The following is a 13390-nucleotide window of genomic DNA, read 5'->3' as shown; positions in this document are numbered from 1 at the left end:
AGCAGCGTTCCTAGGGGCCTGGGTTGTACCAAAAAAGTACCAGGTACTATCCACAACTGCTGCAGATGGAAAATCAAAAAAGAGTGAGTCGAGGCGCGTCATAGCACGCAGTGGAAATGCATCATTAGTTGTTGTACCGATGAGCTCCTGCAGGGTGGGAACTGATCCGAGGTCCTTCAGCAGCAGTCTGAGAGGGTCTGAGGGGTCCGGACACAAAACCTCCTGGTGCTCCAACAACAACTGAGGACAGACACACACACACACACACACACACACACACACACACAGGGTGAGAAAGCAGATGTGGTGGTTCCAGTATGATCCTGGTCCAGATCCAGGTGTCTGTACTGACCTGGTGTGTGTTGAGCAGCTCACTGATGGAGATGTAGACGACAGGTTTGTTGACGATGAGCAGCTCTGAGTATTCGTCCATGTTGAATCTGTCCTCTGGTTCAGGAACGTCACAAACACACAACAGGAACTTCCTTTCAAACACAAACAAAAAGAAGTTTATTTTTCTGTTCCCAAAAAAAAAAAAAAAACCCCTCATAAAAACCACTTCAGTTTAACCAGTGAAGCTTTGTTTCCTGTGCTGGTTCTTAATCCAGACCTCAGAGGTCAAAGGTCAGACTGAGACTGACCTGAACTTGTTGTGAGTCTGGCTGATGTACTGGTTCAGAGCTCTGACGTGGTATCCGTCCCCGTGGAAGTGTTTGTTGGCGGCGGCGTGCTGCAGCATGCGTGCAATGGAGCCCAGGATGTGACGCTGCTCCGGCTGCAGGGTGGAGCCAGCAGACCGGTCCACCACGTCGAACCCGTCAGGAGCCACGATGGCCGGGTTCATGTAGCGGTAGTAGACCAGGTTACCGACAATCTGAAGAAGAGGAGGCAGTGAAACAACTCTGTCGACTTTAATGAGATTTAACACTTCAGAAACACTGAGAGAACATCCCATAATTTAACTCCAGACTGACTTTTATATTAAACTGTTATGTTTTAAATCACGTATGATCCGGTCTCAGTGTGTGGTGGTGTATTTATCTGCAGAGACTCTGACCTCTGCCTGTGTTCTCTTATTTTCTGTGCTCTGCATATTTATGGACACGTACACCCACAGCGCTCAGCTCAGGGTTCATAAAAAGGTACCAAACCATAAAGACAGGGGGGCACCCAAAAGACACAGCACCAAAACAAACTCAGATATAGTGAGTCAAACTGCCAAATGAGAGTGAATCTGGGGTTGGTTTTTACTTCCAGTTTCACTGGCTAACGTGTTTCAAACAGGAAGCGATAGTCCAGCATATTAAAACCTTTAACTGAGGCTCTGTCTAATTCCTGGATCTTACCTTGTAGAGTTCGTCCTCGCTAGCTTCAGGAAACTTCGCCTTCAGAGCGTCTCTGAGAACCTTCGCTGTGTAACGTAAACCATAACTACAACAAACACACACAGACACAGAGTATACAATGTTAACACACAATATTAATCCGGTGTCTGTGGAGGTGGAGACGTATGGAAGTTTGTAGAGGTTCGGATGGAGACCTATGGAAGTTTGGATGAAGATGTATGGTAGTTTGTGGAGGCTGGAGGTGAAGGGATGGAGATGTTAGTTAGTTTTTGGTAGTATGGAATGAGACCTACAAAAGTTTGTGGAGGTGAAAGGATCGAGACCTACAGTAGGTTATGGAGCTACAGGTGAAGACCTATGGTAGCTTTTGGAGGCTGGAGGTGAACAGGTGGAGACCTACGGTAATTTGTGGAGGTTGGAAGTGAAGGAACGGAGACCTATGGTAGTTTGTGGAGGTGAAGGGATGGAGACCTATGGTAGTTTGTGGAGGTGAAGGAACGGAGACCTATGGTAGTTTGTGGAGGTGAAGGGACAGAGACCTATGGTAGTTTGTGGAGGTGAAGGGATGGAGACCTATGGTAGTTTGTGGAGGTGAAGGGACGGAGACCTACGGTAGTTTGTGGAGGTGAAGGGATGGAGACCTACGGTAGTTTGTGGACCTACAGGTGAAGACCTATGGTAGTTTCTGGAGGTTGGAGGTGAACGGGTGGAGATATTTTGGTAGTACGGAACAAGACCTATGAAATTTGTGGAGGTACAGGTGGAGATCTACGGTAGTTTGTGGAGGTTGGAGGTGAATGGGTGGAGACCTACGGTAGTTTGTGGAGGTTGGAGGTGATGGCTTTGAAGACTCGGTCCGTCAGGTTCCTCAGGTTGATGATGGCGATGTCGATGCGTCTCTGGACTTCAGGGTGACTCAGAGCGTCTGCAGGTGAAACCTCGTACGGCAGAGAGCTGCAGGACACACAGGTGAGACAGGTGATTAACATGGGTTCCTGAAAGCATCACAACCTTCTACAGTCCAGTCTACGTCAGTTGCTATGACGACTGCTGTATTCATACATATAACATGTGAGTGTGTCTGTTCAGACCTCTTGTGTCCAGTCTGGGTCTCCGTCTGGTTGATCCAGGTCTTGTAGACGTCCACCGGATCGGTCCTGATGCTGAGGGTCCGGTCCAGCAGGACGTCCTGCAGAGCCGGACCCAGAGAGTCCCGCAGGGTGTTCTGACCACGAGCGTGACGGTAAAAGTTCACCAACATCTTGATGACGGTGGGGTTACCTGTGACCACTTCCTGAGGCTGCTCCACCTTCAGCCTGACACCATCAGAGACAGGTTACTGGTTACAACACAGTCACAGTGTGTGTAACCGTGTGTGTGTGTGTGTGTGTGTGTGTGTGTGTTAGTGTGTATATATTGTATGACCTGATCTCGTATCGCAGCGCCTCAGTGAACAGCTGCAGCAGCAGGAAGGCGTCTCTGCAGTCGGAGCCGTAGTTGAACAGACTGAACACCAACATCTCCATGAAGGAGGTGGAGCGACTCTGAGGCATCAGGAAGATCAGCTGAGCCAGGTACAGCGGCTGAGTCTGAAACACAGACACATGTGGTTAATATGTCTCACCTGAGTGTGTGTGTGTGTGTGTGTGTGTGTGTGTGTGTGTGTGTGTGCGCGCGTGTGTGTCACCTGCAGCAGGTAGAACAGGTGCTGGTAGGCCTCCAGTCTCTCCCTCCTCTCTCTGCTCAGGGCCTTCAGTCCTTTACTTCTCCCCACGTCCATCATGTCTGACAGCTGCTCCTTGTTCTTCTTCGTCAGCTTCTTACAGTGAGACACCAATTCCTGGTTGATAAGAGAGACAGGATCGTTAACACTAACTAGGCAGGCTCAGGGCAGTGATACTCAACTTACAGCTCATGGGCCAAATCCAGCCCATGACAGGGTGCTGGGTGCCCCCCCCCCCCCCCCCAACCATTTTTAATTCACCATGAATTTTTATTTCATACTCATTTTTTTTTTAATTAAAGTAATTGTACTTTTCACTGTTAGTTACCTGCAGTGTGGCTCTGTTTCGGACCAGCAGGCCGATCTTCAGGTCCATCAGGTCCAGGTCAGCCTCCAGCTGTCGGTTAAAGCGGATAGTCCTCACCACCTCCTCCCTCAAACGCAGCAGCTCTGCCTCCTCTCTGATGTCACCGTCGCCCAGGTCGAGCAGGTGAACGAACTTCCTGACCACAGACAGAGGGGGTGTGGCCGAGTGCACTGAGAGAGATGAGGGGAGGAGCTAATTCACATCTTTACAGTCCAGAAATACAAGAAGAAATATTTTCAAATGAATAATAAAGTTTGATGATGTCAGGTGTTCCGACAGTCTGACCAATCAGAGGCAGCGCCTTGTTAGTGTTCCCTTGTGAGTAAACTTACCCAGCATCCTGTACTCGTCTCGAGCCCTGTTGGCTCTGAAGAATGCCTGGATCTTTATGACAGCGCCCACCTGTGGACACACACAGTTACTACACCCTCAGACTGTGCAGACAGGTGTTGTGTTGTCAATGTCACAGTGTCATCGTCCTACAGTTAAAGAATCTTGAGTTGTCACATCTGATAGAACGCAGAGAGCTGAAACACAAACTGTTTTCAGATCAGTTGAAATGATTGAAGTGTGTGAAAAGAGTTCAGAGTGAATCAGAGACATCAGGATGACTCACGTGACGTCTGAAGAAACTCAGACGGGCTTGATATTTTCTTCTCGCCAACCACATCTTTACAAATGACTGGATCTATAAATACAAACATTGATGATCGGATCAGTCAAAGGGATACTTTGCCAATTATCAACCAGCTTTGTATCACAACAATGTGAGCAGTATGTGAAAATTAACTGTGGTAAACTTCCCTACATCTTACCAGATACCAGATCTCCTTGGTTATTTGCCAGTGAAAATTTTCGCGAACCTACAATGCTAGTAATAAAGTCATGTGTGGCAATACTCCTCACCACTTGCAGTCGCCATCCTTCTCAGCTCAGCTGCCTGTTGCATCGGTAGATACTGACCTCTGGTGGTACATAATGAGCACTACATCACCTCAATACAGCCTCTCCGTATCAGTTTAATATAAAGAGGAGCATCTGTGTTTTTGGCAAGAGCGTAAGTCGTACCTTCGGAAATTCTAAATACCCCGGTTTAACCCAAAACCTTCATATTGCCAGACAGATTTCTCTGTGAGACCTTAAAGGCTTCAAACAAATAAAATCTTTAATTTGACTTTAAGTCTCAATGAGTTGGTTGTTACCTTGACAACAGCTCTCCAGTTCATGTAGAGAAACTGCAGCCGATGTCTGTACGCCCTCTGCTGGACCAATCTCCTCCAGTGAGACTGAACACACAGAGACAGAGACATTCGTGTCCGCTACACACCACTAACTGTTATAATATCATTTAACAGCATCAGTAAACTTGAGCAAGTGTCTCACTGTGTGTTCAGACCAGGTGACATCATATATAAAGATTCTCCAGCCTTAACTGCAGGTGTTTAAACTTCACCTGGATGGTGACGACAGCAGGTGTCTGACTGATCAGGTAACGTCGTCGAGCCTCCAGCTTCTGTCTGATCAGGAACCCTCGACTGACAGCCTGCAGACGAACAACGAGGGCTTCGCTGCTCTTCCACAGGACGCTGCGACTGTATGAGCCTGAAACACCACTGATCACTTCCTGTTGAGGGGGGACATGACATGACATTATCATGCTGCCAACTATTTATTGTTGGAGGAGACATGACATCATTGCTGCTGACTGACTTGGAAAATTTGCGATTGCTAAGACAGCAAAGGTATGACCCATCCTAGGCTCCCTCTGATTGGCTAATACTTGTTGCTTTTGTTGGTTCGGTTTAAATACGAGGAGTGAGACTGGTTAGGGTTACGGTAAGAATGTCAAGGTAAGCCAATCTGAGGCAGAGTAGGGCCTTTGCCATCCTGTACTTTTTCTAGGATCAGAGGTCAGTGTCAGGCAGGTCTGACCCTTAGGAGTGTCTCACCTGTATCTGGCGTCGGTCGAGGAACGCACTGTTTTGTACAAAGCCGTTGGGTTTCTCCCAGCTGCCCTCCAGTTTGTTCAGGTGAAGGTAATAAAATGAGCCGTCATCCAGCTGGACTCGAACCCACGGACTCCTGTTGTCTCCTGCACACAAACGCACACATACACATTTATATTTGGCCCCCAAAGGAGACACCGACCCGGCCAGGTGCCCCCAGATACTCTGATTCTAAGACTCCTGCTTTACTGTGAAACACAAACGTTATCATTTTCAGTACTTCAGTTGGTCTTTACGTCAGATGACAGAGTGAGAATGTGTAAATAAACAGAAACTCAGACAGGTGAACTCTGTGTTCAGTTACAGTCTGCTGTCGGTGAGCTGTACCTTTGTACTTCCTGTCTGTGATCAGACTGTAGAGCTCTCTCTGATAATCCGCAGCACAGGCAGGAAGGACTCCCTGCAGCTGAACATCAGGTAGGGTCAGAACACGAAGAGTCTGATTCACTTTGTTCTCCTTCACAGCCTGATTCACTGCAGCTACTGACAGACACACTGAGGGGAGACAGAGGACATTATGTTTATCTTTAATATTAACAATACATTGATGTCTGGAACACTGCACAGCAAACACACAGCTTTAAAATCTCCTCATGTATTAATTTGTTTTATCAACATATATGATATTGATTAGGTCTGGGATGATATGCTTATCTCCTGATTTGATATGATCACAATACTTGTTGATTCCATATGTTTAGAGATTTTTAAGTATGACAAATCTGCAAGTGCTATAATTAGATATTACAGTTCAAATTCGGTCATGGACCCACATTTAATAAGATTTCACTTCAGGGAGGTCCATCTGAAACATTCTGGTTGTAAGATGTGATTTAGTTTAGAATTCTACAGTTCTCAAACACAGATGAGGAGATAACCGTGAGTGAATTTTATAGTAAAAATAAACAATTCTCCATTTTTCTGGGGACCCCCTGGAGCTCTCTCAAGGACCCCTGGTTGAGAACCTTTGGTATAATCTCTGTAATGGCAGCAACAGAAACTTTGCTGATCCAGTGGGGAGTTTGCACCGAACTGACTGCTGTCCTCAGACTGTCCTCCATTTTCTGTTTTCTCACTATGGCTACGTTTTTCTTGAAATGGATACAACGTCACGTTACTTACAAACTAACACAATAAAGCAGCAACTTATTTCCACCTCTACGTTCAAATTATATTGATTCAGGCATTTAAATAAAGATTAAAAATACTTAAGTGAATTGATTTTTTTTCTATCATAAAATCATTGATCACTTTTACAAATTATTTAAGAATGATCATTAATCACAACAACTGAACTGATACGTTACGGTGGCAGTGAACTGGAGCAGTGTGAAGAAGGTTAAATTAATTACCAGTAATATTAGATACAATAAATAAAATCAGGAGAAGCTGTAATCAACAAATCATTTGCACTCACACTTCAGAGCTTTCTGACTCTGCTGATTGGCTCTCCTCACTGCCTCCTGGATATCAGCCAACCACAGCTCGGCTCCCGGGTCTCTGCTCACCTGATTGGACAGAAAGACGACACATGACTTCAGTAAAATACTTAAACTGATTTTTTTTAAAAAAAACTACATAATCTTGTTTAAGTCTGAGGTCTTGGTTTGAATCCCTGCTTGCTTGTGATTAGTTACATGTGCTGTCAAAGTTGCCCAAAAATTATATTTGATTATTCCCTCTAAAAAAAAAACCCAGCACACATAGCTTTGAACAATTCAAACATCTATTTTTGCGCATTATGTCCATAAGTAATAAATAAATAAATATGTGGTGAGATGTGGCTGTTTGGGTGCAGTGCCGGAGGTCAGACCATGCTCATTCAGGTGCATATTTTTAAGAAGCACCCTCAGGTTTCGTGGTGAAAATAGTTGACTAACTGTAGCTTACATAGATTACATACAACTTTATCTCGACGTTCCACAGTTTGGCTGTCTACTGACCAAAACTAGAAGTATTTCCAGTATCCCACTATCACTATCCTCATTCAGATTTTAAGAAGCCACAAATTATATTCAGCCACAAAATAAGCTTGAAAAGCTGCAAATCAGAACAGAAGTACAGAGAGTTGTTGACTAGATATGATACCCCGTCTCACCTAGTTGCCTCGTCTTGTCGCGAATATTTGGTCTGAACTGGGCTTTACATGACATGACATGACACGGATACCTGTGTGGGTGTAGTTACCTGAACTTTGTGTTGCCTGGCTCTGGTCAGCAGGGTCAGGTATCTGCAGATGTTGGCAGGCAGAACTTCCTCGACACCACATGAGGGCAGCAGCAGAGCAGACAGGAGCTGCTGAGGGTCTCCTCTGATCACTGCCTTGTTCACCAGACCGACAGACAGCAGCTCTGAAGGTCAGAGGTCACACAGAGGTCACACAGAGGTCAGACGGTATGAATGTGAAGGTGTGCTGATGTGTGTGTTTTCCGTACGTTGGTGTTCATCCTGCGCTGAGTTGTTGACAGAGTTGATTCCTTCCTGCAGCTGATTCCAGGTCAGCGGATCTCTGCCCACCTGCCGCTTCACACCAACCAGATACTCAAAGTACCTGAAGATGACATCATCATCAACTGAAACCTTTAAATTTCTATTAAAAGTTTTTAGTCATTACCGTTCCACTCCACAGTTTATACAGGAACACATTTTGTAGTCACTTTATTAGGAACACCTGCACACCTGCCTCACGCAGGCGAACACAAACAGCTCTGACCTGTCTGAGGGGAAAAGGTATAAAGAGCCGCACCTGTCCAGCAGGGTGTCGTCAACATCAGACAGTCCTGCAGACGGACTGACCAATGAAGAGCTGAACTGCTGCAGATGTCCCACCTCTACCGCCTGATTGATGAGAGCCACAGCTGACAGCATCTCCACGGCAACAAAAAGCTCCTCTTGCTGCAGCTCCCCCTGGTGAAGACAACAGGAAACACATTTATTAAAACTGCATCAATCTCACATTACATTCTATTAATATTGTATTAATATGTCAGTAAACCCAGGGTGCTGTCTCTCAGGTGTATGTGCAGGTGTACCTGTGGAGTCTGTCTTTGCAGCTGCTGCAGCTCTCGGTGATAAAGAGTTGCAGCAAATGGAAACACTTCAGGAAGCTGGAGGTCAGGGCTCATCAGACAGCTGACGGTGTGTCGGGGGTCACTGAGACGCAGCGACGCATTAACACTCTGCACCGCTGTATGCACTGACACACACACACACACACACACACACACACACACACACACACACACACACGTTATCATTCTCTTCAGTCTCATCAAGGATGTTAAAGGATCTTAGATGTGTCTTTACTGAAGTCTTTAAATGTGTCATTTTGTTCAACAGATTCAGTTTAGAATTAAATAAAACAGAGAAACAGAAAATCTGACAAACTGATGGAAATAAAAGCTAATAATCAGAAAGGTTCTGATTAATGTTTTTTTTTAATCTACTAATAAAATTAATGGTTTTGACGTCGGAAAACTCAACTTATTTATGTGTCAGAGTCAGTGTGGTGAGCTGAGGTGGTGTCAGAGTCAGTGTGCATCAGTAAGGAGACACCAGTGTGGACTGGGACAGACCCAGTGTTCCACTTACTGGTCTTGGCTCTCTGGGCGTCCTGGTTGGCAATGGCCACACCTTCTTGCAGCTCATCAGGCTCCAGAGGATCAACACAGCCCTCATCCTGGGGTCAAAGGTCAAAGAGTATGAAATTATATGTTTTTTCTTGTGTGTTATCACCTAAATCTTTACATCCTTACACATTGAATTATTTTGACTTATCAGGTTAAAGACTGGTGTCTTAAAACATTAAAGATGTTCACTTGTAATCTATGAAGAAGTAGAATAAGGAGGAGGAAGGAGGCCTTCCTCTGAGATATTCATCTTTTTTTACTTGTTATTTTACACAAACACCCCCAAGCAGGTGGGTACTCATGCTTTGTTCACAACTTTGTTCAGCGCTCCAACGATGCGGTGAAGCATCTACCTATTATAGTTTTTTTGTTTCTAGCTGTGGTGCTGTGTAATTTAGTTTAGTTAGCTGATGCTATGCTATCTTAATGTGTCCTGCAGTGCTCACAGGGGTGTAATGGGGCGGTGAAATGGGATGTTAAAATGGGGCTCATTGATCAAAAGCACAGATATTCTTTTGACCAACTACAAACTTCAAATGACGAGTGCTTGAGAAACACTTCAACTGCGACTCTGTGTCAATGTGGCTGGTCACTCTGTATCTGTGTGTATGTATCTGTGCATTTGTGAGAGTACCAGGGCCTTCTGCTGGCGGTCAGCTGACAGCTGGTCCAGGTACCATGGGCCGTTGTCAGTACGGAGGCCCCTGAGGGCCAAACATGGCAGCTGCAGAGCCGAGAGCAGAGAGAGTTCATCTCCAGAGTCCAGAGCTTCATCCACCTGCTCCACCGCTGACCGCACTGAAAGAGATCACCAATGTTATTAATATTCTCTTTAATATTATCGTTAATATCTCTCAGTATATCTGTCTCTCTGCAGCGTACACCTGCACACCTCTCAGGTACCTGAGAAATAAATCATGTGACATTTGGAGTTTGGTCTAATTAATATCCAATTGTAAGACTGACCGTTGACCATTTTGATGTTGTCCTGGATTTCTCTCTGAGTCAGAAGCTCTTCATAGATATCCTTCTCCTCTGGACCTCCACACTGACACACACACACACACACACACACACACATTTACCATCAGTGTCTTCACACACTCCTTAACAGACAGCAGCTGTGTACTTCAAATACTAAATAACAGCAGATTTCTGTCAGACAGTCTTCTGATTGGACAATCAGACTTCTCTCTGACCAATCAGAACTCAGACTCTCACCTTCTTGGCTGCCTGCTTGTGTTTCCTTGTTTTCGCCTGCTGCAGCATCTCCTGGTAGACGCTCATCAGCGCCTCCTGCAGGTCACTGAGCAGGGCGTTAGGGTTCCTCAGGGCCTTCGCGGTGACCTCCACCTGCCCTCTGTCCACAGCCTCGTTAATGGCAATCACCGCCGCATGGACTGATGGGAAAAAACAAAGACTGGGTTACTGTCACCTCCTCCTCCTCCTTCTACATTGTGTGACATCAGAGCCAATCAGCTTGCCCCTCTGTACCTGCAGCCTCGTCCACTGACAGCTCATTGGCCAGAATTCCTCCGATCTTGTTGAACGCCGGCATCTGAATCCCATATTTATCCAACTCTGACTTCATGTTGTTGATCTCCTCCTCTGAACACACACACACATGCACAGACACACACTTCAGGTTTCTAACATATCAGACAATTTACTGATCTGCCCTAATAACAAGCGAAAGTAGGTATAAACAAATATTTCATAGCTCCTTTAAATGAGCTGAATCTACCTGTCTGTCTGTGAGGAGGAGTCATATTCACCTGAGAACTTGACTTTCCCATCGAGGTCGACAATCTGTGGAGCCAGACCCAGTCTGTACAGGTACAGGCTGCAGAGAGAGACAGACAGACTGTTAACACACAGAGTCGGAGAGACAGGCTGCGGAGAGACAGGCTGCTAACACAGACAGACAGGTGAAGTGACCTGAGTGCGTGGATACAGTAAACAGCTCTCGGCATGTTCTTCTTGTCGTAAACGTCTGTAGTTTCTGGTTGGAAGATCTAAAAGCAACAACGAGTGATTAGTGACCAATACTCAGATCACCTGGTCAAAACTCTGATCAGCTGATTAGTACTCGAGTCAAACAATAATAGTGTGCTCACTGACCGAAGGTAGTCCGAGTGTCGTCATGGCGTTCCTCCAGTGGTTGATGTTGTCAGTGTGACGGAACTGAAGACCCACCGCCTGATCAGATCAATACATAGGTTATTATTGAGTATTGACAGGTTCAAATGCTTTTTGTGTGTCTGTGTCTGTGTGTGCGTGACCTGGTAACGGAGCTGGTCGGGGTCGTAGATCTTCTTCACAGGGACAACGTTTGGAGCAAATCGATGACCCAGTTTGGCGAGGAGGACTCCGTTCCTCAGCGCCTCCTCCAGCTCAGTGGGAGCAGGAAGCTCCTCTCCAAGACATGCCTCCATCCACCTGAGAGAGTGATGTCATATGTGATGTCATAAAGGTGTATGGACACATGCTGACTGCAGAGGGAGAAGAGCCAGTTCAGCGTGGACCTGGAACCCGTCTGAAATTCTGAACCTAATGGCTATCCTCTGACCACAATGAGGTCAATATTTTAGAAGATCCGATGTAGCACCAAGACTTGGGTTCCAAGGCTGCCTTTCAGCTAATGCCTTCCACCCCTCTACACAGACTGTTTACCTGCTGTTCAGACGTGATTGGTCAATACTACAAGACTACAAACAGAAACCAGCACACTTCGGACACCAAAGTCGCCTTCTGTGTATAAGGATTAGATGTGACGTGGATCCCACTGACCTCTTGGCCTCCTCCAGCCTGCAGAGGTACTGATAGGCCACGTTCTGGATCCTCTGTTCATCCATCTGCTCCGCTGTCAGACGCTCATCTGTATAACACACACATTATTATTATCATTATTATTACTGGAGCTGCAACAACTAGTTGACTTATCTAGTAGTTGATCAACACAGACTTGTAAGGCAACTAGTGTGATAATCAGATAACAGTCTGAAGAAAAACTATGCAGGATTATCAGCTTGTATAAACCACACCCAGATGCAAACTTCTTTGGCATTTTGCCTCACTTTGTTTGCATATTTCCGGCACTGTGTCTCTTGGATGCTGGTGCTTATGATCTGGCACCTGCCTCCTAACTTTTTATAAAGCCCTGACCTCACCTGAGCACTGTGAGCTCACATAAACATCCTGTATACAGAAATAAGAAAACACAGGCAGAGGACAGAGACTGCAGAAAAACAGGTGATGACTGAGAGGGAATACTTCTGTACAGTGTGCACTGATTTTGGAGAAAATCCTGCAGTCTGCCCTGGAGTCATGTTTTATCATTTGCTGCTTTTATGAATGTTAAATGTGAGAGTTTGATGCTTTCCTTTGTCATTCATGATAATAAAGTGAACAGATTTTGATTTTTGGACTGTTGGTCAGATAAAACAAATTATCTAAAGAAGCCACCTTGGGCTAAAACTACATCAGGACATGTTTTTCTGACATTTTACTGACGAAACGATTAATCAATCAATCGAGAAAATAATGGACAGATAAATCAGTAATGAAAACAATCGTTAGTTGCAGTCCTGTTAAATTATTCTGATGCAATATGAATCTGTAAAACACATATTCGACCATAAAAGCTGAAAAAGTGGTATTACATATTATAATTATTTACATAATAAGCATAAGACGTTTAAACCTCGCGTAGGAAAGAACTACTTGTGTTTAAGTGTTATAGGTTTTGTAGGTTAACGTTACATTTGAATAAATAATGGTGTGTTTGTGTCACTGACGTTTCTGACAAAAAAAGTCACTTCAATTATTGTCAGTTTTATAAACCGTTATAAACCATATCAACTGACACTTAACGTTTAACGGAATGTGTCACTTTTATAACGATTTAAAAACTTCAGTTAAACAAACACGAAGAGGTTCGGAAAAGTTTAACTCACAGCGTCCGGATGAATCCGCCATGTTGGCTCCGTTTCTCCGTCCTCAGGCCAGCAGGATAATTTAATGTTTATTCAGCTTCTCGGTGACAAAAAATGTAATTATAGAGCTCTCCGGTGCGATGTGACCGTAAAAACGTGTGAAACTCGGTCCTGTCAGTTTCAAACCGTCCGCGGATGCTCCGAGCTGCTTCCGGTCTGAAGTTTGAAAGCTCCCGCCGCTCTCTGATTGGCCGAACGACCAGCCGCCCTTCCCATTGGTCACAACGTTGTCGCGTTGGATTGTGGTCTCTGTATTTCCCTGTCGTTAGATTAAAAACACTTATGGTAAGTTTTTAACATGGACTAGGGTCGCATTTTAGACAT

General features: G+C 45.2%; 1 protein-coding gene across 3 annotated transcripts in view; it reads right to left on the bottom strand.

Moving 5' to 3' along the window:
* The window catches only part of iqgap3 (IQ motif containing GTPase activating protein 3), a 40277-nt gene extending 27018 nt beyond the window's left edge, over positions 1 to 13259 (bottom strand). For 2 of the 3 annotated variants that reach the window (XM_049582673.1, XM_049582675.1), the window contains exons 1-31: positions 13028 to 13259; positions 11862 to 11949; positions 11354 to 11510; positions 11193 to 11270; positions 11010 to 11086; positions 10847 to 10914; positions 10566 to 10679; positions 10293 to 10471; positions 10038 to 10119; positions 9706 to 9869; positions 9034 to 9121; positions 8475 to 8638; positions 8189 to 8349; positions 7878 to 7993; positions 7630 to 7793; positions 6860 to 6950; positions 5770 to 5937; positions 5386 to 5528; positions 4890 to 5060; positions 4639 to 4722; positions 4053 to 4124; positions 3769 to 3838; positions 3398 to 3606; positions 3034 to 3186; positions 2772 to 2935; positions 2438 to 2662; positions 2160 to 2300; positions 1347 to 1431; positions 642 to 874; positions 353 to 485; positions 138 to 240 (exon numbers count right to left, since the gene is read on the bottom strand). In XM_049582673.1, coding sequence (XP_049438630.1) covers positions 138 to 240; positions 353 to 485; positions 642 to 874; positions 1347 to 1431; positions 2160 to 2300; positions 2438 to 2662; positions 2772 to 2935; positions 3034 to 3186; positions 3398 to 3606; positions 3769 to 3838; positions 4053 to 4124; positions 4639 to 4722; positions 4890 to 5060; positions 5386 to 5528; positions 5770 to 5937; positions 6860 to 6950; positions 7630 to 7793; positions 7878 to 7993; positions 8189 to 8349; positions 8475 to 8638; positions 9034 to 9121; positions 9706 to 9869; positions 10038 to 10119; positions 10293 to 10471; positions 10566 to 10679; positions 10847 to 10914; positions 11010 to 11086; positions 11193 to 11270; positions 11354 to 11510; positions 11862 to 11949; positions 13028 to 13049 — 3967 coding nt within the window. In that variant the 5' untranslated portion in view covers positions 13050 to 13259. The remainder of the gene's footprint in view (positions 1 to 137; positions 241 to 352; positions 486 to 641; positions 875 to 1346; positions 1432 to 2159; positions 2301 to 2437; positions 2663 to 2771; positions 2936 to 3033; positions 3187 to 3397; positions 3607 to 3768; positions 3839 to 4052; positions 4125 to 4638; positions 4723 to 4889; positions 5061 to 5385; positions 5529 to 5769; positions 5938 to 6859; positions 6951 to 7629; positions 7794 to 7877; positions 7994 to 8188; positions 8350 to 8474; positions 8639 to 9033; positions 9122 to 9705; positions 9870 to 10037; positions 10120 to 10292; positions 10472 to 10565; positions 10680 to 10846; positions 10915 to 11009; positions 11087 to 11192; positions 11271 to 11353; positions 11511 to 11861; positions 11950 to 13027) is intronic. The other variant, XM_049582672.1, reaches the window with a different exon arrangement.
* Between the last annotated feature and the right edge of the window lie 131 nt (positions 13260 to 13390).

This window comes from Epinephelus fuscoguttatus, linkage group LG8 (assembly GCF_011397635.1).
Source record: "Epinephelus fuscoguttatus linkage group LG8, E.fuscoguttatus.final_Chr_v1".
NCBI lineage: Eukaryota > Metazoa > Chordata > Actinopteri > Perciformes > Serranidae > Epinephelus > Epinephelus fuscoguttatus.
The sequence above is the reverse complement of the archived record's forward strand: the minus strand, read 5'-3'. Positions and strand labels throughout refer to the sequence as shown.